General features: G+C 41.1%; 1 protein-coding gene across 2 annotated transcripts in view; it reads left to right on the top strand.

The window, feature by feature from the left end:
* MEGF10 (multiple EGF like domains 10) overlaps nucleotides 1-26,767 on the top strand; it is a 178,648-nt gene that overhangs the window by 97,372 nt on the left and 54,509 nt on the right. For both annotated transcript variants that reach the window (XM_027547016.1, XM_027547017.1), the window contains exons 6-8: nucleotides 19,477-19,723; nucleotides 21,552-21,672; nucleotides 25,618-25,754. In XM_027547016.1, the coding sequence (XP_027402817.1) occupies nucleotides 19,477-19,723; nucleotides 21,552-21,672; nucleotides 25,618-25,754 (505 nt within the window). The remainder of the gene's footprint in view (nucleotides 1-19,476; nucleotides 19,724-21,551; nucleotides 21,673-25,617; nucleotides 25,755-26,767) is intronic.

A 26,767-nucleotide genomic window follows, 5' to 3' on the forward strand; every position in this document is an offset into this window, starting at 1 on the left:
CCTAGGTCCCAAGGATTTTTCTCTCTCTGTACCCTCCTCTCTGGTTATCATTATTCATATATTTGATACTATATGTTAGATTGAGAAAATTATTTCTTTTTTAGTTAGATCAGTTCCTTGTATTAGTCAGGGTCCAATCAGGAGACAGAAATTGCAATAATTTTTTCAACTAAACCTTTCATTTTGGAACAATTTTAGTAAAGTTACAAGATAGTAGAGGGTTTCCACATACCCACACCTGGTTTTCCCTTTAACATTTTAAGTTAGCATTAGCTTGGCAAAACTAATTGCCAAAAGAAATTGACCTGAATGCACTACTAGTTAGTTCACTACTAGTATATTGCTGTTAAACTCTAGACTTTGTTTGAATTTCATTATTATTATTTTTTTTTATTAAAGTCCTCTTTCTTTTCCAAGATCCAGTCCTGGTCACTATACTGCATTGTCACGTCTCTCCAGCCCTCTCTGGTCTGTGACAATTACTCAGCCTTTGTTTTTCATTACCTTGACAACAACTAGCCAGGTATCCTGCAGAATGTCTCTCAGTTTGTGTTTTCCTCATGACTAGACTAGGGGTACAAGTTTTTAAAAGAATACCACACAGTTGAAGTACCCACCTCATGACATTCTACCAGGGGTATGATGATATTCACATGACATCGATGATGTCATCACTCGGTTAACCTTCATCATTTAGTGATGTGTAGTGTTTGCCAGATTTCTCTACATAAAGTTATTATTTTTCTCTTTCCCATTTCTATTCTCCAGAAATAAGTCACTAAGTCTAGTCTACCCTCAAGGGTGAATGGTAGGGATTAAGCTCCATGGTTTTGGGAGGAGAGATTGTCTATGTATGTTATTTGGAATTCATCTGCAAAGAAGATTTATTTATTCTCTCCCATTTAGTCAGTCATTTATATCAGTGTGGGCTTATATATATTTATATGAAAAATCAATATATTGTTTCGTTGCTTAAATTGCTCTAGATTTGGCAATCGGGCGTTGTTTTAGGTGGCTTCTGTGTCCTTTTGACACGCCCTGGTCCTTTTGTTTGGCTCTTATGTTTTGTTCTGTCTTTTGAGCACTTCCTTACTTTCTGCTACTGTCGGATTCTCCAGTCTCACTTTGTGTTTTTCCTACTTCAGTCCTAGAATGAGCCATTAAAGAATTGTATTTAGAAACCAAGATCTGGATACTGGAGGTGCTTTTTGCTCCTGGAAAATATTGTAACTTGAGCATGAAAGGTTTATTAAAAAGAATTATTAGCTGTAACAAGAAATTGTTGTGGGCATTGGCTAGTAGGAAGTAGACAACACTGAAAGGAATACAAGAATGGCAAATATAAGGAACACCCATACTCCGAGGGCTGAGATGGAACTTTCACGCAAAGAGGAAGCCCCAGTAGGGGTATGGTACAGACCTTATGAGAACACAGCCACAGCCTACTGAATGGCAGAGGCTGCTGTGGTTTACTCCTCATGGGACTTGCTGGAAATCTGCTGTCTGGAACTTGCTAGAAATCTGTTCTACAGGATGCTTGGGAAAGCTGTTCTGGAGACATGTCTTATCAGAAACACTCTGTTACTGCTAGCCCAAGGGAGGTGCCCGGGATGTTGCTAGCTAATAGGTGCTGCTCGTCACAGTGCACTGTAGGAGCTGAATGTTGAAGAAGTTGCCCATGCTGGAGGAGCAGGCACTTCAGGAGTCAGCTGAGCTGGCACACTAGAAACACAACGGGAAACGCCTTCCTCTTGCAGTCTCTGAGCACCCTAGGAAAGTGCTTAACAGTCAGCCAGCTGGCAAGGAAGGCTATTTACACAGCCCATATCCATTTTGTAGATAAAAATGGAGGATAACTTTAGCACTGAGAGGCAATAAAGTACCTCCAATCTACTCCTTTGGGTCCTTAGGTCTCCTGTACACCTTTCTATATGCATTTGAATTCTTGCAGATAAACAAAGCAACTCAGCATTTCCATCTAATAAAACACAGCCTGCCATCTTACAAGTTAGGATGCTGTTTGCTCTTTTCTCAAAATAAAGAGATGCAGGTACCAACAGTTGTAGTATCCTGTGCTGGTTATGTTAAATTTTCCTGAAACTCTTATGAAGTTACACTGAATATTTTGTTGTTGCTGTAGTTTAGTTGCTATGTCCGACTCTTTTGAAACCCCATGGACTGTAGCCTGCCAGGCTCCTCTGTCCATGGGATTTCCCAGGCAGGAATACTAGAATGGATTGCCATTTTCATCTCCAGGGGATCTTCCTAACCCAGGGATCAAACCCACGTCTCCTACATTGGCAGGCAAGTTCTTTATTCCTGAGCCACCAAGGAAGTCAAATATTTTGTTACCTAGATAGTAAAATTACCTTCCAACAACTTTTATTTTATATAAGATAAAATACAAAGAAGCAGAAGAAAAAATAGCTTCTACAAATAAACCTGTAGATGTCACAAGCAAAGAGAACTCTTTTCTGTAATGACTCACAGGCTGTACTTGTGTGTATGGACTCTTTCTTCCCCATTTCAGGTATCTCCCTTCTCAGCCCAGACCTCAGCTGCTTAGGGTTCTTTGCCTGGAGGAATGACTCAAACCTCCACTCCTGAATTCTCAGTTGTCCTGCCTTTTTTTGGTCATTGACCTTTCCATTAAGCTTTACGACTCGGCATGTGAGTTCCAAGAGGTGCCCCACCGAATCCCTTGGGTTCCAGACAGAGTTCAGCTTTCTCCCACTATGTAGCCGCAACCCAATTCCTGTTGATGATTGGGATAAGTCATTCCAACCAGAAGAATAGCTCCTTTAATTTACATTATGAGTTTAAATAAAGAAATTGATAACTGTCACACACAACTATCTGTCTTGTATATTTTTTCCTTCTGGATATATACATGGGAGATTAAGTCTGACAGTTACCTTCCCAAGCACAAGTTTACAAAGGCCGCCTTTGGAGATTTAGTATGACTGTTCACCTTGTCAGCAGATGGACAGATTCCTATATGTAGTATATGGTCAGAGTTTCTGAGTCTCAATGTATCCTCTGTATGAAACACCAGGTATGTGAGAACTGAGCAGAGTTTGTTTGCTTGGAGTGAAATCATGATTTATTCAACTAGACTTAGGCATATTGCTTCTTTTTAAATTTGATTAAATGATTTTTTTAAAAAAGCATATACATATTTTATGTTTATTGGCATCCTGATGTGTACCCTAGCCTATATGATGTTAATCTATCTTACCGCCACTTCTTTCTTTCCTCCTCTTTCCTGTTCTCTCTCTGTTCCTACCCCATCAATATCTTGGGTCTGTTCGTCAATCCTGGATTTCTCTTCTCTCACTGGATGATAACTCCTGGAGGGTAGGGTCTGTGTATTATTAATCTCTTTAGCCTCCACTCTGCTGTCATGTGACTGGAGCACAGTGAATGTTTGTTGCATTTAACGAGATTGAATGTGTGACTCTGAGAAGGTCATTCATGTGTTCATGATGTGAACTTTTTCGTTGATTACGTGTGCAAGGAACTGTGCTGGATGCTGGGGATAGAGAAACCATTGGCAGTTGCTGGACCCACAGAGATCGAAGCCCGTAGGAAAGTAGACAGACATGTAAGTGTCTTGTCCTGGGGAAGAGAACAGCCTCAGGAGAAGAGGTGGATGGAAGGAGCCAGAAATGGTGCTGGGTAGAGCAGTGAGAGATGTTCCGGGTGGACTAAAAAGAAGGACCTGATGTAGTGCTGGAAACAGAAATCAGACTGCTGTGTGGTGACGGGTGATGCAAAGATGCTAAAGCCATAGACTCATCTTCCGAAAGCTTAGCTGGAAGGTCAACAAGAAGGAGCAAAGAGACAGGGAGTTAGTAAAAGACAGATGCAAGCTCAAGAGCAAGTTTTGTGAGTGTTTGTTTGCTTTTGATTGTGTTTGAAGGTTAAAGAGGCTGAGAGGGTAGTAAGAGAGGGAAAGTCTGGAGGTTTAATTGAGAGGTCATTTAAATGAGGGAACATGGCTCCTGAGAAGACAGATGGCATCCTGACTCTGATGGAAGGATTGAAGTACAAAGTATTTCCGGTTCCCAGCAGAGTGAGGGAGGAAAGAGTAGCTGGCAGCATGTGGATAGGTTTCTGGGCTCAGGAGCTCATAGGCAGTGGGGAGGAGGATCTGAGCGAATTCATATTTGATGACCTTTCTTCTTTTGGTGAACTAGAGAAGAGATGACCTGCTGATACCAAGAGGAGCAGAAGTTAGACACGTTAATGATGACAGCATCATCATTAACGGGTGCTTCCTATGTGCCAAGCATTATTGCAAGGGCTTTATAGGAAATAACCTCATTCAATGCTCAACAGGATGAGAGAGTTACGATTCTTGTTCCTATTTTACAGATGAGAAAATGGAGGCACAGAAAAGTTAAGTGTCTGGCCTACGTTTATACTTCTGGTAAAGAATGGAGCTGGACTTGCATCTCATTCAGAGCCAGTAATTTTAACCGCAAGGGTATGGTGCCTTCTGAAGTGGGAAAGGAGGTTTCATGAAGCTGACGAGGTCAGGGATGCCGAGGGGAATGACAGCAGGAGGCAGGACTGACACCACCAGACAAAATAGCGAAGGGAAGTTCCTGAGAGATGTGGAGCATGTACAAACATGGCATTAAAACGACACCAATTTGGTTGGATGCCTTAGTAATTTGTAATTTCCTCATTTGTAACATTAAGGATGTTGGACCAGATTATATGTATCTTCCCTTTCAAACGTATGATTTTGTGTGTGATTTACTCTCATAAATATGTGTCTGCAACCCCCAAGACCTTTCTTTGTTTCAGAAACCCTTTAAACCTTTTGTATGAGTAGCAATAACACATTTGTTCTCTCAGCCCATATAATTCTATTTGTGATTTTCTAAAGGTCTATAGTGAAATTTATTTCTCCTCTGGTAAGAGGGCATATCCAGAAACACACAGAGACACATATCCTAAGTCAGCCAGCAGCCAGCAAATAGTTCTCAAATGCTTGTTCCCCAGACTTTTGACACTAGTACCAAGTAGAAGCAAAAAATGGAAATTAATTTTCATCTAAAATATCCAAACTGAGGTTTATTTAGTCATCAATAGCATTTCTGGTTAAATGTACTTAGAATTAGTGAAAACATGCCTAGGAGGCCAAATTTGCCCAAACATTTCCAATACAGCTTTAATAACACAGATAACCTTTTAGATAAAGCAAACGTGCTGTGCTGCTTGGAGTAAGTAATAAGAATTTGCCTGCAGGATATTCGAATGGGGGAATCCATTTGAAAGATATTACAAACCAGAAATTGTAAGGCACAAAAAGCTGACTTGTTTGCCAGCAAGGTCTGTTGATGTGAAGGTCTATTGACTAGATACAATGGAGGATCGATGTTGTCTGGGGAGAGAAGATACTGGAGCCCAATCCTTGTGGCAAGTTGTTAACATCCCCATTGCACTGTCAGAATTGCTTTAGAAATCAAGTTGATGGAGCAGCAGGAATAAGAGTGGATCATTTGGGTTCACTGGCCTGGGGGCCAGACATTGATGGTAGGTGGGAAAGACTGAGCTCAGAATGAATGTTTCATCAGAGCTACATGAAAGCAATTTCAATGATGGACTGCGTGAATTATCACACATAGAAACTGCTGATTTTGCCTTTGTGAAAGTCTGAAATCTGAGCTGTTGTTGGTTCCTCTTTGGAGAGGCAGACAATCTCTTCCACTTCTACTCACCCAACTCCCTTTTGGAACTGAACGGCAGTAGACTTCATGGTTCTCAATTCTGTACTGTTTCGATGCCTCACTTTGCTAAGCTTAAAAGAAGTTTCAAAGTATCTATGTCATATACTTGTGAAAATTAAATGATACAATACCTGCTGAGTACTCAGCACTCAGCACTGTTCCTGGCAGCATGATAACGGCTCAATAAATGATGTGAACGTGTTAGTCACTCAGTCCTGTCCAACTCTGCGAACCTATGAACAGTAGCCTGCTAGGCTCCTCTGTCCATGGGGATTCTCCAGGCAAGAATACCAGAGTGGGTTGCCATTCCCTTCTCCAGTGGATCTTCCCAACCCAGGGATCGAACCTGGGTCTCCTGCACTGCAGGCAGATTGTTTACCATTTGAACCACCAGAGAAGTCCTACTTACTTAACAATTCCTTGTGTGACAAATGTGCCTCCCACCAGACTTGGAATCAATCCAGTCTGTGGACTAGAGAATAGATGGAGCGGCTCTTTGTGGATATCTCATTTCTAGGTGACGCACTCAGTGGTAAAGAATCCACCAGCCAGTGCAGGAGATACCAGAGATTTGAGTTCGATCCCTGAGTTGGGACGATCCCCTGGAGAAGGAAAATGGCAACACACTCTAGTATTCCTTGCATCGAAAGTCCCATGGACAGAGGAGCCTGGTGGACTGCAGTCCATGGGGTCTCAGAGTCGGACATGACAAAGCGCCCGTGCGCACACACATTTTGCCCTGCAGGCCACACCCTCCTTGAGCAGGAGCCTCTCTTCCTTCACAGTTGCTTGCCAAGAGGCTCCCCAGACAGAGCCTCTGGTGTTGTTTTTCTCCCAACCTCTGACCATGAATGTCCTTACCAGATGAATTCATGTCTGGTTTGTATTGCTCTGGGCGTCCTGAGAACACTATAGATGTTTATGTTACCTGCGCTAGTCAGTTCATAAGCTGTAAATACAAGGCTGGACTGTCATTTTATTTAACTCCACTACACATCATTTATTGATTTTTTTCCTGTGTTTTTTTTTTTTTAGCTTCGAGTAATTGCCCTGTATATCTGTTTATCAGAAAATCCTGGTTCAACCTCAAAAATCTAACCTTTTGCTACTCTTTCCTGGTGCTATTCAAATCCAAGCCACCATCCTCTCTTAACTGTGATCACTATAGTGTCCCTACTGTTGCATCTACTCAAGCCCCATTGGGGTCAGTTCTCTCTTCTGAGACCAGAGTAATCTTGTCAAAATGTACTTCAGAACATGCTGCTCCCCTTCTGCAAACTCCTCAGTATTTCCCATTATTGTTAGAATAAATGCCAAAGCCCTGATGTAGTCCACCAAGCCCTGTTTGATCTGTCCATCCATACCTTCCTGCCCCCTTCTCATCCCACCAATCACTCGGGGTACCACACTGCTTAGCCTCTGCCTGTTTTTCCTGGAACACAGTAGTTCCATTTTTGCGTTTGCACTTGATGTTTTCTCTGACGAAAATGCTCTCCTCCTTGGAACTTTGCGTGGCTGGCTTCTTAAGGCCAGTGGACTTACTAAGTGTCGCCACCAGGAGTGGCTTTCCCTGACTCTATATAAAGAATATTCCCCCATACCTATCTATTACATCTTCTTTTTAATTTTTTGTGGCACTATTTGAAAATATTTCATTTGTTCACTTCTTTTTTTGGTCTGTATCTCCCTCCAGGATATGAGGCCCATAGAAACATGAATTTTGTCTGTTTTCTTCACTGCTGCCTAGCTAATTTATTCACCTAATGTCTAGCATAGTTCTGGGTACCCAATGATTCTCAGTAAATATTTGTGGAAGGAAAGAATGAAGGCATAAATGTTTCAGGAGCAGTAATGGATATAAATAGGAGATTCGAGGGATGAGTAAGGTTCTACCTCTTTTTTCAAACGTTTTCAGTTTAATAGGATTAGAAGTCCATCTACAAATACATAGGCAAAAGGAGTCAAGGAGGAAGTGGTCCAGTGTCTTCTAGAAAAGGGCATGACCTGAGGTCCTGCCTTCCTTCGAAATCACCGAGCTCAGGCTCCAGTGATTTCAGTGCTGGGAGGGATTGGGGGCAAGAGGAGAAGGGGACGACAGAGGATGAGATGGCTGGATGGCATCACTGACTCGATGGACGTGAGTCTGAGTGAACTCCGGGAGTTGGTGATGGACAGGGAGGCCTGGCATGCTGCGATTCATGGGGTCGCAGAGTCGGACACAACTGAGCGACTGAACTGAACTGAACTTTCCTTACTGTTGCAGTTTAAGCAGATTATTTAAGGCCTTTTAGACTCCCACATCTATGATGGAGGTAATAAGTATTTGCACAGTGGTAGTCCTGAGTACATATCCTTCGGTACTCACCTCCAGCCCTCCTCCTCTGGGAGCCTTCTGCCGTTCTTGCTGTCCTCTGCCCAGAGGATATAAGGCCTCTAGATATAAGGCAATGGATTGAAGGCTTCTGTGTTCCTCAAGCATCCTGTGCACTGCAAGGCTTATTGTTGTTTAACTACTCAGTCGTGTCTGACTCTGTGTCCCCATGGATTTCAGTCTGCCAGGCTTCCCTGTCCTTCACCATCTCCAGGAGTTTGCTCAAACTCATGTCCATTGAGTCAGGGATGCCATCCAATCATCTCATCCTCTGTTGTCCCCTTCTCCTCCTGCCCTCAATCTTTCCCAGTATCAGGGTCCTTTCCAATGAGTTGGCTCTTCGCATCAGATGGCCAAAGTATTGGAACTTCAGCTTCAGCATCAGTCCTTCCAGTGAATATTCAGGGTTGATTTCTTTTAGGATGGACTGGTTTGATCTCCTTGCTGTCCAAGGGACTCTCAAGAGTCTTCTCCAACACCAAAGCAAGGCTTATAATATTAGCATGTTCTTTTCTGATAAGTCTCACTGTGGGCCAGTCTCTTCCAGTAGATAAAGAAAGCTATAGGACAGGTCTTAGGAGCAATAGTAAGTGCTCAACAAAAAGAACTTAGGAAAGAATGAATGAGCAAAAGAGCAAAACTATGGCAAGACTTTATAAAGCAAAATATCCTGTAATGGCTCCCGAGGTGGTTATTATGCTTTTGACTTCAGTGAATATAAACGTAATCCCCCCAAATCCCTTACAAATCCAAGCCTACAATGTATATCCTGGAGATTTTCCTGTACCATGAATAGAGTCATCAATATGCTCTCATTGAGAGACATCAGCATTTATATTTAGACACATTAAAGAATAAACATTTCACACCTTTTTCCCTGGTTCATCGCTTGGGATAAGCATCCACTGTAGTCAAAAAATGACAGTTCATGCTTCCAAACTTCATTTAATAAACATTTTTTTTGAAGAAGAAGAATAAAGGTTCTCTCTCAGCCACTGAATAATATTAATATAAACAGCACTGGGTGGCTGTCAACAGCGATTGCTGGCACGCTGTCAGCTCTCCAGCCGGCTTTTTGACATGTGAAGGACGTGAGGTTTTAGTGCTTTCAGAGGATCTGGAAAATACATTTTTATTGTTCTTCTTCATGGATGGAGAAGCTTTACAAACTTGTTTTATTTTTAAAGCACTTGATGTTTTGAATGAGGATCTTTTCTTCTACATTAACAAAAGGGAATGACACAGCATAGCCTTGTTAGCCCGAGGCACAAGGAATGAAATCATAGGGAGATAAAAGACCCCGAGGGAACCACAGCTTGGGAAGAAAGGGTATATGTTTCAGGAAGAATCGTGTTTTTCTATCCTTTGAGACAGCAGAAAATTATTTTGGTCTCTTCTAAAAGCTACTCACTCTATAGAGACGCTTTCTTGAAAATGACTTATTGGTGCTTTGTTTACATATGAGACTACGAAAGGCTGAATTTTCTTTCCTGCTAATTTCTCTAATAATCACAGATTATCCTGTGCTTAAAGTCAATGGAGAACATCACACTGAAACTCCATGTAAAAATATATTTTTAAGTCCGTATAGCTGACTGATATAACCTAATAGATGCTTGACATTTAGATGTTAAGGGCACTTATAGTTACTTCAAACAGCAACCCTGGTGAGGGTAGTTATGTATTATAAACTGACGTCACTTTCCCTATGATAAACATGAGTTCTAAGATTCAATACATTATCCCGTGTTAAGTGTCTGGTAGAGATGGGTCGCACAGAGTTGGACATGACTGAAATGACAGCAGCAGCAGCAGAGATGTATCCACAAGGTTCTTGAACTCCAGGTAATTCCACAATTTTACTTCTTTGATTCCAAAAGTATTAAACTAAGACAAAAGAAAAACACAGAATAAAAAATGGACTACTTAGTTCATCTAAGGTTTGTTTAGCCCTATTTCACTTTCTCTTTTCACTTTCATGCATTGGAGAAGGAAATGGCAACCCACTCCAATGTTCTTGCCTGGAGAATCCCAGGGACGGGGAAGCCTGGTGGGCTGCCGTCTATGGGGTCACACAGAGTCAGACACGACTGAAGTGACTTAGCATAGCATAGCATAACACAAGTACACAGAATTGAGCCCTTTTGTTGTTCTCTATCATTCAGAACCAATTGTTTTAAGAAAGTATATTATACTTCAATATGTGTCTCAAGGCTGTTTCTGTGGTCTTGGTGGATGTAGATAAGCTGGGAAAAAATCAAGTCCTGGGATTGACACCTTCTAATATGGCAGATCCTCCAGATTCTATTTATCACCATCTACCTCTTTACTCCAAGAGGATGATTTCTAAGAAGTTCACATATTTGTTTCTAAGTTTATCCTTTTACATTTCTGAGCTCCATTTATGAGCCTGCACCTCTGGACACATTAATCATCAGCAAATGAGAAATTTCTAAATCCAGTTTTTAATTGACAATTAAGAATAGGATGTAAATTAACACTGGGTTTCATCCCAGGCCTGAGCTTTTTCCAATTAGCTTTATTAAAAAAAAAAAAAAGTGGATGAAAAGAGGGATACCAGGGCTTATTTTTTACTTTATGGAGTTACTGGGCAAGTTGTTTTTTGGAATTCACATTGTGAGAACCAACTTGTCCTTTTTGGCATGAATGATTCATGCAAGACAAACAAATAATACAAACCAACGACAGGCCTGTTATTCCGGCCTCATATACAGCTGGAGGATGTTTTTTTCAGGGTTGGGACATTTCACTGAGCCAACCACAGAATAAAATTGCTGCTGCCACCAGATCTATGCTGTGTCACACATACCAACAAGTATTTTAGATGTAATTAGTATGTTTCACCATCCCCATTTGACAGAAAATTAAGTATAATAAAAGTCAGAAACTTGTTCAAATTTCATGGCTAAGAAGTTGCAGTGTCCCCGTGAAGGTCCAGGCCTGTCCAGTGTTAAGTGATTGTACCCCAGCTAAGTGATTGATGAATTTTATAACAAGGTGAATGTGATGGTAAACATTACTCTTTTCTCTCAGGGAAAAATGATTTCATCCTTTTTTTTCCCCCTGATGAGGGAGTCCTTTGGGTAAGGCAGTATAGTAATGTGCCCTTGATCCTTCCTCCAGGAGTCTCTCTCCATTTAGTATGTCTCTGTATCTCTAATTGTTCTCCTTTCTTTATTCTTGGTCTATACAAAAACAAGAGATTTACTAAACCATCTCTCATTTGTTCAAAGATTTTTTCCTGCGGCCTTGGTTTTGTCAATACGTGTGTGGCTGTGGACATGTTGGAACATTCCTTATCAAATGGTTCTGATGAGCCTGCTACTAACACTTTGGAACCTGGGAACTGTCATTTAGGCAAACAAGTATTACATCTCAAAACACCTGTGTGCCTTTGGTTCTACACTGTTCCCCCTTGAAAAGCTGGCAAAAGCCAGTAACGTGCACTGGTAGCAGGTCCTGTAATTGTGTTGGTGACATGGGATGGTCTGCAGGGCATGTGCAAGATCACAGCTTGGGAGGCCTTGCTGGGTTTGGGTTGAACTCTTGCTTTTGCTACTTGAACGCTAAGTGACTTTGAGCAAATTATCATCTAAGTCCATTTTTCACATGGTATGTTGGAATAATTATACCTAGCTCATTGAGTTATTATGACGATAAAATGAAATAGCTGCATATGCTGACATATCTTCAAAACTCAATGCATCTTGAAATCTCTTCTCTCTTTCCCTGTTTTTTGCATGGAAAGCTAAACTAAGGGTTTGAAGTAGGTTCAGTTCAGTTGCTCAGTCGTGTCCGACTCTGTGACCCCATGAATCGCAGCACGCCAGGCCTCCCTGTCCATCACCAACTACCAGAGTTCACTCAAACTCATGTCCATCGAGTTGGTGATGCCGTCCAGCCCTCTCATCCTCCGTTGTCCCCTCCTTCTCCTGCCCCCAATCCCTCCCAGCATCAGGGTCTTTTCCAATGAGTCAACTCTTCGCATGAGGTGGCCAAAGTACTGGAGCTTTAGCCTCAGCATCAGTCCCTCCAATGAACAACCAGGACTGATCTTTAGGATGGACTATGTGGATTTCCTTGCAGTCCAAGAGACTCTCAAGAGTCTTCTCCAACACCACAGTTCAAAAGCATCAATTCTTCGGTGCTCAGCTTTCTTCACAGTCCAACTCTCACATTCATACGTGACCACTGGAAAAACCATAGCCTTGACTAGATGGACCTGAAGTAGGTTAGGAGGAGAGAATGTACCTAGAATTGTGATGATGGTTTTGCAGGTTTCTCTGCTTGTCCTAGTTAGTTACCCTGTTCTGTGTGTGCTCTTTCACTCACTCACCACCTGCATCTTGAGAGCAGCCACGTACCACGTACTGTGTGGACCTAGTTTTCCAGTCAGAGTACTCAGCTAATGGCATCAGTATTGTTTTCACAGTGAGCTCACTGGCTCTTTTGTTTGCAGAGAATCATTTTCAACTTACAGAAGCTCTTCAGATCTGACCATCCCCTTCATTTTATTTTCTCTTTGAGAAACACCCTATGTTTTCACTACTGAGATATTTTCCTATTTTCAGTGCCCCTCATTGTTGAGTCACTGGCTGACCCTATAAGCTTGCTCAGTGGAAGGTCTTATCATTGGCTGCTCCATCTTAATGGATCATATTAGATGAAACACATCATTGTGAGGTATTATGTTTAACCAAAATACTTAATTTCACTGCCTCAGGAGCAGAATGGCCTTGTGAAAAGCGTCTGGACTTTTGTTTGTGGACAACCTTGGGTTTGGATACTGATGCCACAGCTGAGTGTTTTTGGATGTTTTACCTAAATGTTCTCATCCTAAATATCCTCTGTGTGCTAAAGGTGGTAATTATACCACTTTGTTGGTGCTGTAAGGACTAGAGGGAGGTGGGTAAAGCATGGAGCATAGAGCATGACACAATACAAATGCTTAGCAGATCCAACTATTTAAAAACATAACTTTTCGCTTGCTTTTCTCCTCCCACCAGAAGGATACATTCAATTGCAGAGAATTTAGAAAATCTAGTTAATTCAGATGAATTAGAGAAAAATCACACAATCTTAAGATCCAGAATAACCAAGTGGTCCCATATGACCACAGAGCTTTTCAGTATCTGTCTCTGTGTCTCTTTCATTTTCTCTCTTCTCCTCTCTCCCCTGCACATTAGGGTCAGTCACATACAGTTGCTGACGTGAGGTCATTTATAACCTAAATTAATGACAGTTTCACTTTCACTTTTCACTTTCATGCATTGGAGAAGGATATGGCAACCCACTCCAGTGTTCTTGCCTGGAGAATCCCAGGGATGGAGGAGCCTGGCGGGCTGCCATCCATGGGGTCGCACAGAGTCGGACACGACTGAAGCGACTTAGCTTTTAGCTTTTCATGTAGTTGATTCTAGTCTGTTGCTAAAGTTGAATCATGTGATACATATTTTTAGTCTACTTTTTACAGTTATGATATTTACAAACATTTCAAGTTCACTGGGACTTCACTTGTGGCTCAGCTGGTAAAGAATCCACCTGCAATGTGGAGACTTGGGTTTGATCCCTGGGTTGTGAAGATCCCCTGGAGAAGGGAAAGGCTACCCACTCCAGTATTTTGGCACGGGGAATTCCATGGACTGTATAATCCATGGGGTCTCAAAGAGTCAGACACAACTGAGCAATTTTCACTTTCACTTTTCAAGTTCACTAAGTATTCTTCTACAATATCACTTTCAATTGATGCATGGTATTCCATTGCATGATTATACCAATTTTTTTTTTACCAGTCTTCTATTTCTAGAAAATTAGGTTGTTTCTAATTTTGTTATTATTATAAAAACATCCTTATAGCTTTGGAGAGGGTAGAATATTGTGGTTTGGAAAACAGACAAGAGATCTGTTCTTCACTCCTTTTAACCTGTATGACTTTAAGCATATCAGCTGTTATCAGTTTTTTCAATAAAATAAGGGTGACTGTAGTCCCTGCTTCATAGGGACACTGTGGTCGTTCATCTGTCTCAGGTGCTTTCAACAGTATCGGTGGCACAATTTGTAAACATTATTAATGGTTAACTATTGTGAATTGATGTTGTCTTTATATACTTATGTTTGTTTCCTTTGGAAAAATCCACAAAGATGAATTTATGAGTCAGGGGCTTCTGATACACTTTCCCAGGCTAATCTCTAAACTGGATATAGTATCTGAACTCCCACAGTACTGCATAGAGTGCTGGTGTTCCCAGAAAGGGAGTTATTATCATCCTCCCTGTGAGGATCAAGCTCATTGTCATTATTATACTACTTCATGACTCAGGGGCACAGTTTTTCACAGCTTAATATCTCTGACTCATTGGAAAAGACCCTGATACTGGGAAAGATTGAAGGCAAAAGGAGCAGAGGATGAGATGTTTAGATAGCATCACCAACTCAATGGACATGAACTTGAGCAAACTCCGGGAAATAGTGAAGGATAGGGAAGCCTGGTGTGTTGCGGTCCATGGGGTCACAAAGAGCCAGACACGACTTCGCGACTGAACAACAACAGCAACATCTCCGAATCAGAATGTTTCTCATTATCATTGTCAGCACGGTGACTGCCAGGACATGGTTGTATGAAACCTTCTGCTGACATTTGATAAGATGTAGAAGGAGAAGGAAATGGCAACCCACTCCAGTGTTCTTGCCTGGAGAATCCCAGGGACGGGGAGCCTCATGGGCTGCCGTCTATGGGGTCGCACAGAGTCGGACACGACTGAAGCGACTTAGCAGCAGCAGCAGAAGGGTATCTATGTGTCTTAAGATCTGTGAAATTCAGTTTGAGAGATATGAAAAAAGGCAAACATATATAAAAACTGTGATCTAAAGTGCAGAGTTAGTGTCATGGAAAATACACAATGCCTTTTTCAGAGAGCATCTCAGATTGGGTCTGTAGAATGTACCTGAAGCTCAGAGGTTCTGGACTGAGTGGCAGGCTGGGGAGGACTGATGGAGAGGACATGTCTAATATCTCTTCCTCTCTGCTTATTTCTGTTCTTCATTTTGTTATGCACACAGCTAAGAAAGATGATGAGGGCCATGATGTAATAGTGTAGAACCCCAAGAGAGCATTCATGATTGTCTTTTCAAAACCTTTTGGCTGTTGCATGTATCATTCTTTCTGAATGTAAAACTGCCTGCAGCCTCCCTCTTCTTGCAGTTCCTCCTTTTTCTACATACAAATCCTTCGCACTTTACCTATATATGATTCACTATGCCATTAGGTCTCATCTTACACATCATTTTATTACGGAAGCCTTTCCCTATTCACCAACACTAGTTAATGTCATCCTTGCATTTTCCATTGTACCCAGTCCATATGCTTACCTTACCGCTTATCACAGGGTATTTATGCTCTTGCCTACTAACTTGACACCTTGTCATTAAACTGTAAGCTTGTAGAAACATGAGCTTTATTATTCTTATTTGAAGTCAAGGTCTAGTACCATGCCTGGCAGAAGGCATGTACTTAAAAGATACAGCTTGAATCAATTTCAGTCCCTAGCCCATGAGTCTACCTCTGGTCATTAGAAATTACAGCCATAACGGCCCAGGGGTAATTCCATTCTCTTCAGTGCTCTACTAGTTGTCCTTAAGGGTTTGTAGCATGGACTGTACACTTCTGATATTGCATAGTAGTTTAAAATTCCTTTTATTTCCTTTTATTTGTTTAACTTATTATGAGAGCTTCTTAGAGTAAGCTGTCTGTACTGAGACCCTCGGTAAGCTGTCTCCTGAAATACCTGCATGAATCTGGGCACATGGCATCTGACAGCCTGTTCCTAGCTGTTAGCACAATAAGAGCTGAAACCAGGAGCTGTAAAGGAAGCATCACCCCCTTCTTTAATTGGAAACGAAATTTTGTTCATTTACCTTTTCCTGTTAGGCTATTCAAGCTATTTCCGTGTTAACTACATTGTTTTTTTTAAAAAATGTATTTTATTGAAGTATAATTGATTTACAATGTTGTCTTAATTTCTGATGTACAGCACAGTGGTTCAGTTATACATATATTTTTAAAAAGGTTGTCAGTGGGAGAAACCAACCTAGTCCCTTTTTCTTGAGGAGTGAAACATTTGCCCCTTGAAATTTGTGTGAAATGTTAACTAAAAGATGCCAGATAATTTGAGTTCACCCTCTTCAAACTGTCTTTCCAAATGCAGTAGTTGAATTCAGGATAATTGTCCAAGCTTGGCACTAAACATAAGGAACAAATTCTGCCTCTTGTCGGGACACTCAACATACTCTTGTGTATGTAGTAATCAGGGAAGAAAGCTGGCTTTTGTGCGATAAACTGTGTAACTCACTGGGGTACATTTAACAGTGAATGTACTGAAGCAGTTAAATCTGACAAATGAAAAAAGGAAGTCGCAGTGACGCCTACATTCAAGCCAGGCTTCTGTATCTTACTTACTCTACTTCCTGTCTGTTTTTCTGTAGACTTCTGTCTGTGGATTTTCCTCCCAACGGAGTCCATATTGGTGCCTCGTATTCACATTGTGAGGCATATGTATCAATGGCTTTTTTAGGGAAATACAACCCCGAGGGGAGAAGCTGTCACTTCAAAGCATGCCACAACGCTTAGACACAGCCAGAAAATTAACCATGTCGGCACGATAATATTTCTTTGATGCTTTAACCCTTTCTTTGATGCTGATGTGTGTGTGTGCTCAGTCGTGTCTGACTCTTTGCGACCCCGACTGTAGCCCGCCAGCCTCCTCTGTCCATGGGATTTTCCAGCAAGATTACTGGAGTGGGTTGCCATTTCCTTCTCCAGGGGATCTTCCCAACCCAGGGATTGAACTCATGTCTCTTGACTACTGTGTTACATGGGTGGATGGATTGATGCTGATAGTCATCAATTTCTGCTATAAACTTGTTTCTGCCACAAGGAGATATCTTAAGAGTTTTGTTTTTGTCTGATCATAATAGAACTGATATCTGCCTGACTGCTGTGCTGGAAGAGAAGCTGTTGAAGGGGGTGGGCAAATAAATGAATTATGAGGAGAAGAGAGACCAGTTCTGTCCCCTCAGTACTTGGCTTCTTCCTACCACTCACCTCTTATTGTAAAATATACTCTATAAAATGTATATGCTCCAGCCCACCTTAATCCAGTTTCACAGTGAGGGGAAAGGACTCTAACCCTTCATGAGTTGTTATTTTGTTTGTTTGTTTTAATTCTTTTAACATGATCATGATATCCTTATCAAGGTAGATTTATTAGCTACATTGTTTTCTTGTGTCAATTAATTAATTCTCCATTATACATAAGGAAAAATGGATCTTTAATTTAATATGAAGTTCCCAGAAGTTGAAAGGAATATGGACATTTTGGAGAGGATTCAGCAGAGAAAATGTGTGAAATTGAATAAACCTTTAAAAAATACATCAAAGTATTGAAGTTGTAGTATTTAGTATATATTTGGGCTATACTGGCATCAAGGATGTATTTACATTTAAGGAGTAAAATCATTTATAATATAGAGAACAATGCTATACTAGATTGACTATACTGTGAAAAAGATGTGGGGGGACGGGAGGATCAAATTATAGAATAATGGCTTTGACTTACATAGAATGAAGATTTTCCTTACTCTTAGGACTGATGAACCAGGGCCTAGTTACAAAGGACTTGTTTACTTTGGGGGACCTTCAGAACAAGATAGATTCCTTTCCAACTGAGATAGCTTGGAGGATTTCAAGAAACACACCATGTAATTTTTTAAAGAATGGATCTTAGATTGAAAGAATTAAAACTGAAAGAAAAAGGAGTGTTGTCCATATCCACAGGCAATAAAAAAAAACTATTCATATGAATAATAGTTAGGCTGAAATCTCATCTTGGAACCATCACCTTATCTTATTTTGTGAAAGAAGATTGTTCTTAGGTAATTGCTTTCTTGATCTGCTTTAGGTTCAATAATTCTTTCTCATTGCTTTTATTTAATTGTGTTAAATTATGTTTATTAAAGTACTAATAAGACTAAAGCCATACTTATTAGAAACAGAATTATTCATTTAAATTTCTTGATATTATGAAATGAAAGGTAGGTTCTAATACTGGGAGATGAATCCTGCAAGTCTAAAAAGTTGTTTTCTGTGTGCCTAGTTTTGTTTTTTTCAATAGTTTATTCTGTATCTGACATTACAAAATTTTTATGAAATGAAATTTTGTTTTATCATAAAGGCAATTTATCCTAGGAACTCTAGGCAGGGTACTTCCTCCCCAGTGATTTTTATAGCATCTAATTAATAAATGGATGACTGACTAGGCAATGCATGTTAAGAGTAGACTTTGCTTATTGTCACCCTTGATAAATTTTAGAATGTTTGCGACTGAAGTTTTTTTCTTCTCTGCTTTTTCCTGCTCGTTGACTTGAATCAAAGCCAGTATTCCTTTCCTTGGGAAATGCACCTTAAAGTTTTTTAAATGCTTTTTTATTGCCTTTATCTTTCCTGGTTTTATCTATCTCTTATCTGTTTATTTGCTGTCCACTTTCAAGTTCCGGCTTGTTATATTTTTAAAATAAGTCAATGACTTAAACATTTTAGTCAGTTTTTTTTTTTTTTTTCCCTGCCTTTTCTGGTTACCTCCCAATCACACATATTTTGACTGATTTATCGTGAAAGCACATCAATTTCCTTTTCAGGAGCTCGGCCCAGGCCCATAGCTAGCAGGATCAGCCCACTCCACAGTGGACTGCATGTGGGTCATTTCTTTATCCCTCTGGTCACTGCGTGAGTCGCTAAGCCGCTGACTGCCATGCTTCTTGCCCGGTTTCCTGTCTCTTGTCAGCTCCTTCCTGCCCCTTCTTCATGCTGTAGGCAGCTGATCTTACTAGAAGACAAATCTCCATTGATCCTCAGTGCTTAAAATCCTTTATTACCAATCCTCTGTCAACTAGATACAATCCAAACTTCTTGATGTGTATAAAACCCTTGCATAAGCTGACCATTCCCACCTGCCTAGTCAGCCTCCTCTTTGCCCACAACTGCTCACACCCTCCCCTAGCCAGTGACTCTGCCCACATCACACACAACACTCCAGGTGTAGGGAGCAGACTGAGCACAGGCCTCAAGCGATGCTTGAGTAATGGAGTGATAGAAAGTGGTCCAGTGCTGAGCACCAGTGAAATATTGCCATAGGTGTGTACCCAAGCCCTGCTGCTCAGTGGAGAAATGGTGATGAAGGGGTCATCCAGCCACTCTCTCCAAGGGGAGAGGAAAGCTGGTACTGAAGAGCTTGCCATTATCCACACCCACACTCTGATGCCCTCCACTGTTTCTTTCCCCAACCTCAGCCTGCGACGGTGATCACTGGGGACCTCACTGCAGCAGCCGGTGCCAGTGCAAAAATGGGGCACTGTGCAACCCCATCACAGGGGCTTGCCACTGCGCTGCGGGCTTCCGGGGCTGGCGCTGTGAGGAGCGCTGTGAGCAGGGCACCTACGGTAATGATTGTCACCAGAGATGCCAGTGCCAGAATGGAGCAACCTGCGATCATGTCACGGGGGAGTGCCGCTGCCCACCTGGATACACTGGAGCCTTGTAAGTGATCGCCACTGGGCAGCAGAGCCCGCCCACCCTCTCTGTTCCTGCTGCCGCCAGCCTCATATTCCTGTACTTCTGTCTCTCTGGCTGCCTAAGGAGTTACTGAGGGGACAGGACTCCAGGCAGTGATGGCCGCTAGGTGCTCCTGCTGTTTGTTGAGCATTAGAGCCCAGTCAGGGTCTTAGAACCAGCTTCCATGCCTTCCTTTGGCAGAGCAGAGATAGAGGGCCTGGATGTTGTGTTGAATATCAATATTTGGGGTTGCTGGGGCAGATTTGGGTTCCACTTTGACACTCCCTCAATTGCATTCATTTCACACTTTGATAACTCCCTCGATTGCATTCATTTTACACTTTTGGCTATTAACGGTCCATGTCGTTCTGCTCTGTGTGGCAGTTAATAAGATGGATAAAAGAGGATGAGTTCAGTGCCTTAGAGAAGGAAATAGATGTTAGAAATAGTTTATGCTCAAAGGTCAGCTGGGTTATTTAATGCTCATAGATATGTATGTGTTGTTTTGTGAATATAAAAGGACTTGTACCACATTCGTGTAGTATATGTGCACATGGTTTAATTCTTTCTGGAAAACATAGAAGCAAGTACTTAATCTCTACTGTGTTGTGCTTAGTTGCTCAGTTGTGTCCGACTCTTGGTGACACCATGAACTGTAGCCCACCAGGCTCCTCTGTCTATGGGGATTCTCCAGGCAAGAATACTAGAGTGGGTTATCATGACCTCCTCCAGGGAATCTTCCCAACCCAGGGATGGAACCCAGGCCTCCTGCATTGGAGGCAGATTCTTTACTGTCTGAGCCACCAGGGAATCTCAAGAATACTGGAGTGGGTAGCCTATACCTTCTCCTGGGGATCTTCCCAACCCAGAAATTGAACTGAGGTCTCCTGCATTGCAGGTGGATTCTTTACCAGCTGAGCGCCCAGGGAAGCCCTTGTCTCTACTACTTTCTTTATTTTGTGGGAAGGGCATTCTTGGTTTGCTTGTATTAGCAAACAGACTAAGAGGCAGAATTTGCCCAAAAAAGTGAGATTAAAAAAAATCTTGTTCCCTTACTGAGAAAATTTTTACACCTGTAAATCACAGAACTAAAACTTGAAAAAATGTGGCTCATGAGGTAGCTGTTTCCTGCTGACAGAGTTAAGGCTGTAAAGTAAAGCTAAAGAAAAAACTGAATTAGCCAAGAAAGCCCTGATTTTCAGAAAAATGGATGAGCATCTCAGACTATTTAATTGTTAATGTTGCTTTTATGGGTTTTTATCAAGGTCCTAGTTGAATAAGGCTTTGAGAAATTTGGAGCAATTTTATAGGAGCGTAAAAAAGACAAAGGCTTAAAGTAGGAGGTATATTCATATAATATGGAGGAGGTTCATCATTTTGCAGAAGAGAATGCTAAAAATTGAGTACAAGGAATATGTACTAATTAGGTGATGTGAAGATGTTTCATTCTTCTTTGAGATTAGAACAAACACACCAAGTACACTCCCAGTGTAACCCATGGGCTTTTTGAGAGTTGCATGGATAGTCCCTGTAACTAAGAGTGTGTGGCCAGTGAGAGTCATCTCTCTGATAGGACGGATTCTCCTCAAATCGAAATGGTTTCAGTAGAAAATATCCCCCCAAAAGGGAAGGAGTAGGTGACCCCTTGACCCTTCCAGTCAATATGATTGGTGCTCTTGTTGTTAATGAAATGAACAATATTGAACAGAGGAGCTTGTCTATTTTAGGGTCCTGGGTGCTGCTGTGTTTGTGAACCTAAGGGTTGTAGGTTGGGATAAACTATGGTGTCCTTTGTCACATGTTAATCCCTCAGCTGTGAGGATCTTTGTCCCCCTGGCAAGCATGGACCACAGTGTGAGCAGAGATGCCCCTGCCAGAACGGAGGCGTATGTCATCACGTCACTGGAGAGTGCTCTTGTCCTCCTGGTTGGCTGGTAAGCATCCCTCCCCACCTGCCAAAGACCCTTGTTCCAGGATACCTGAGTGAAAATGCATGGGGAGAACTTTAATACAAAAGAATGTCACATCAATGGATAAAAATTTCAAAATTGGAAATATCTGACCATTTCAAAGCAGGAATTTTTTAGTCCAGAGAAGGCAGAAGGTGATTAAATCCTGAACTTGAAGTTTACTGAGGGTTCTCATGGAAAAGTTAGTAGGCCATCTGTCCTGCATCTCCCTTCAGGATATAAAAGGGAAATATCTCGCCTTTCACATGACAACAAAAGCTGTTAATTACTGTAAGTATTCAAATAAGCATTTTCATAATTATGTTATATGGATCATTATTATTCTTTGGGAGCATTATTCTCAACAGGTTAAGTGTTGTGTGAAAAAGTTATTTGGTCTTTGAATCTGGAGACTCATTGAGGTCAATCAAGTTTTCCAAGTATTGAAGAACTCAGAGCCTTTAGTGTAATGATCTGTACCTTACTATACTTCCCAACTTTTGACTATGGTATTCTTTCTTTGTGTAGTATCTCACAGGCTTAATCTTATGTGGAATACCCAATGTCAAAGCTGGTTTACTAGGTAGATTAAAATCAGGCAATAATATTGGCTCATGTTTCTCTGAGTTGGTTTCTGTAAAAGTCTGCTTGAAGACAGGAGAGTGAATGACCAATGTCTGTTTCCTTCGTTAACATACAGAAAACAAAACAGCAGTTTACTTCATGACTACCTTCCATCTCCATGAGCTGTAGTGAAGTTGCTCTTGCAGGGGTACAAGTGATGTAATTACCAGATTCAATAACAATTCCTCCATCTTCATTCTACTTCATTCCTCCAAAGCTTTTGACTCTGTTGCTCATCTACCTCCCTTTCCTAATCTCTTTCTCCACTTCTCCCCTTCTCCTACCTCTCTTATTAAAGATCTCTTTTCCTAATCCCTCTTTTTTTATATACCATTTTATTTCCTGTGTTTCATGCCAGTCTTTCTCTTTTCTCACAATACATCTTTCCTGGAAATCTCATTAAGATCCATTGCTTTAACAATCATCAGCTGATTTTTCTCAGCCTTGACCTTCTCTGACCTGAACACAGATGTGTATTTGTCACTGTGCTGTTAGACTCTCCACCCTAGTTTCACCTAAAGACATGTGTCACTATCTGCCTGAACTATGCCTAGGCTGGAGCCTTAGGAGGCAGACATGGGATTGCCCTTGCTGTAGGAATAGAGCAAAGAAGACTTGGAGTCCACTTCCAGTCAGAATCATGGGAAGTAAGATTGGGTTCAAGATGGTAAGACCACTGGGAGAAGTGAAAAAGAAATGTAAGACCGAAGGCAAGAATTGGAAATAATAAGCAGACAAGACAAGGAAGCAGAGCCTGGAGAAACTCCATGGAGCAATAGAGTCAGTGCAAGGGGGCCTTTTATTGAGTGCCTGATGGTGAGGCAAATAGAGAAGCTATTGAAGAACTACTGACCTGGAAGCAGGCCTGTCAAAGTCAGTGTTCATAGAACCAAATTTGTCATACACCTAAACCTTTCTTAAGGTGATTCTCTTTTTACTTTTTTTTTTGTCTTCATGCAAACCAACACTTGTCTCTTAGTTGCCCAAAGTAGAAATGCTGAAATATCTTTGATTCCTTCTCTTCTTTTATTTCTTATAGTCAGCCTTTTGCAAACACTGGTCATTACTTAGTTCTTGGCAAGGGATGGATTTTGCTGAAGTAGCGGAGTGTCCAGGGAGCTCCATGTTCTTTGGATGAGGAGCCATAGAAAAATTACTTGCAGAATTTTTGTGTAGACATTGTCTGTAGAGTTGCCTCATCTTGAGGTTGAAGCCTTCTTCTTCTTCTGGGTTGGAGTGGTCATGAGGTAGGATGCTGGTGACCATGAGTTTGGACCGTGAGTCCCAGGAGGTGGACATATGGCCCTCTCCATCACCCAAGCAGAGCCTCCCGTATACTCTGCACCCCTACCCTGATGGATGTTTCTTACTGAATGTTTCAGGTTATTTTTCTCTAAGTGCAGCTGAGCTTCCAAGTTACACTTCTCTTTGCAGCATTTTATTTGGGCAGTAATCCTAAGTGCTTTTCATAGGTGGCTATGTATTCCTATTCCACATACACAAGTATATATTTCAACTAATAATGTCCTGTGTGCATACCAAGTCACTTCATTCGTATCGGGCTCTCTGCTACTGTATAGACTGTGGCCCACCAGGCTCCTCTCTCCATGGTTCTCCAGGCATGAATACTTGAGTGGGTTGCCCTGCCCTCCTCCAGGGGATCTTTCAGACCCAGGGGTCAAACCCATGTATCCTGTATCTCCTGCATTGGCAGGAGGGTTCTTTCTTTCTTTTTTTTTTGTTTTTGGCAGGCAGCTTCTTTAGCACTAGAGCCACCTGGGAAGTCCAATAATATTCTACTTAAAGCTATTGACTCACATTAATCTTTCTTTGCAAACAGTATTTCAACAGCATCTCTAAAGCTTATGTGGGACCATTACAAAATGTAAGTAGTTCCTGAGAGAGTGAGAATTTTCACCAGAACCCTGGCTTACCATGGATTGACCCTTGGCATATTTATTTCATCTAGTCATGTTAATATGTTGTGCTAGAATGAGGGGTTAGAGCTATTTTTATATATGTCTCCCTCATCATATTGTGAGCTAATTAAAGGTTGTGACTTTATCTTTGATTCTCAGAGCTTAGCACGATGCCTGGCACATAGATGATTCTCACTTAAGCACTGATTTGAATCATCTCTCAAAGGCTTTTTCAGTTCCAAGATTCTGGAAGAACTTTTCTCATTGGTAGATAGCTAGAAACCACCAGAGGAGACTTAATTAGCACACCAACTGCCTTTGTGGGTAGCCAGAAGTTAGAGGAAATGCATTTTCTTATGCTATCCAGAATAAACATTTACAAAACCATCTGGTGTTCGCCAGCCTCCAATTTCAGAGTGCCCACAGTCTGTCTTTTTTTATAGAGAAGGAGGACAAAGCAACAGCTTCCAACAGTTAAAAACATTGTAAAAATCCCTGTTATTTGGGGTTATTTTGTTTGATGTAATAGTAACTCCAATACATGATAAACTACAAAGCCAAGTTATGTAGCCAAAGGAAGTAGAAAATAGTAGAGTATTCCATTGACTTATTGGTAAAGTATCTTATGCTTCTCTACATAGGGCTGGAATAAATATGACAATATCTGACAAGACAGACAGCCTCTAGGGTGAGAAGATGTGTCCAAGTTACTCTCTTGATTCCTCTCCCAGGAAATTAGTTTTCCTATTGATCTTGGCCCAGCAATGTTTGTTGAACCTGCTGAAAAGTAAAAGTGTCTTTTCTTCCAAAATAAAATGTCTAGAATTGTTTCTGTTGAAGTATTTCTTAGGCAATGTTAATGTTAATTCAGATACACAAAATGTCCATCCTTTTTCTAATGCTTGCTTATAAGAAATATAACCAACGATAAGGTGTATTTTCTCTAGAACATATGGTAAAGTATTTGAATATTCCATTTGGGCCAGATGTTATCATTTATGTAATGGATGCTCAATAAGTGCTGTTCACTTACTGTACATGTAAGACACAGGAAGAACACTTAGGAGGATTTCTAAATTCCTTAGGTTCCCATAATCATTTGAGGTGACTGTATTTTTTTTTTTTAACATAGGTATCTCTTATGATTACTATGCTGCCACCTATGCATGTATCTTGAGATTTAGGCTTACTAAGAAAATAAGTCAATTTAGAATTTCTAACATCTTTGAGGTGATAAACAGTTTATGTGTTCTAAAATCTCCTTTGTCTAATCTTTGTGCAGCCCCGTTCCCATACCCTGCCTTTCCTCTCTTTTCTCCCTTCTCTCTCTCTTTGACCCTTCCCCGACTGGAGGCCCATCTAATTTTCCAAGTCTCTTTGAATGCAGGGCACAGTGTGTGGTCAGCCTTGCCCCGAGGGTCGCTTTGGAAAGAACTGTTCGCAAGAATGTCAGTGCCATAATGGAGGGACCTGCGATGCTGCCACAGGCCAATGTCACTGCAGTCCCGGCTACACAGGGGAAAGGTAAGGGCAGCCGTGTGCCTCTCTGACTATTGCATGGAAGCGAAGCTGGGAAGGTCCAGGGAGCACATTTACGACCATTTGTCTGTGACTATTCTATAATCTTCCCAGAAGCATCTCTAAGGTATCAGTGTATTTGACAGATTCCTTCCCAACTCAGTGCATAGCAACTGGACCGCTGACAACAATGGTGAATTGAAGATGCAGAGAAAGCATTTTTTTTTTAAATGAGAAAATATCAGAAACCCATGATGGATCAGTTCTACACAGTTAAGTGATTAGGGCAGCCACTTCAAACCCCAACACTTCTAACATTTTAAAGATTTCTGGATAGATTTATTATCTTTAAAAAATATGTCAGGCATAAAGTTACCTTCCTATGACACTGTGTACTCTTAAGAATATGTGTCGTTTCACTGTGTGGTGGTGATAGGAGTAAGACCCAGTGGGACTTACAGGTCTCTCCTGATGCTTGTGTGGAGTGTGGTTTTATATCCACAGCTTGTCCGTTTTGTGTGTTAGGTGGTAAGGTGTTACCCAGAGTGCTTTGTTCAGCCTACAGCTTCTAATTTGCTCTTTAATCCATTGTATCCTGAAAGATTTGATAACCAAGCTTGTTAGCTGTGCCTGTAAAATTAGAGAAAGAGGCTTGAGAGGCAGAAAAGTATACAAACAAAGAATTTGAAACCTCTGTCCTTGGAAATATGCTCATCTATAATGTTCAAACAATAATTGTACTTTCTTCTAGGGTTGTTGTTAAGAATTAAATGAGTACATTAACGCTTTTAGAACAGTGCTAAATCTTCCAAATATTAGCTATTATTGTAGTTGAGTGATTCTATGAACTGTATAAATACTAGTGATTATTAACTTGAATGATATCTAGAAACTGTATAAATATTAGCTATCATTATTTTTTATATCTGTGAATTAAAAATTCCTTTAACCTTCCTCTCTAATTTTTTTATTTCTAAAATTCTGGTCTATGACTTTTGATAAGTTACTGTAGGGTGTTT

This window comes from Bos indicus x Bos taurus, chromosome 7 (assembly GCF_003369695.1).
Source record: "Bos indicus x Bos taurus breed Angus x Brahman F1 hybrid chromosome 7, Bos_hybrid_MaternalHap_v2.0, whole genome shotgun sequence".
NCBI lineage: Eukaryota > Metazoa > Chordata > Mammalia > Artiodactyla > Bovidae > Bos > Bos indicus x Bos taurus.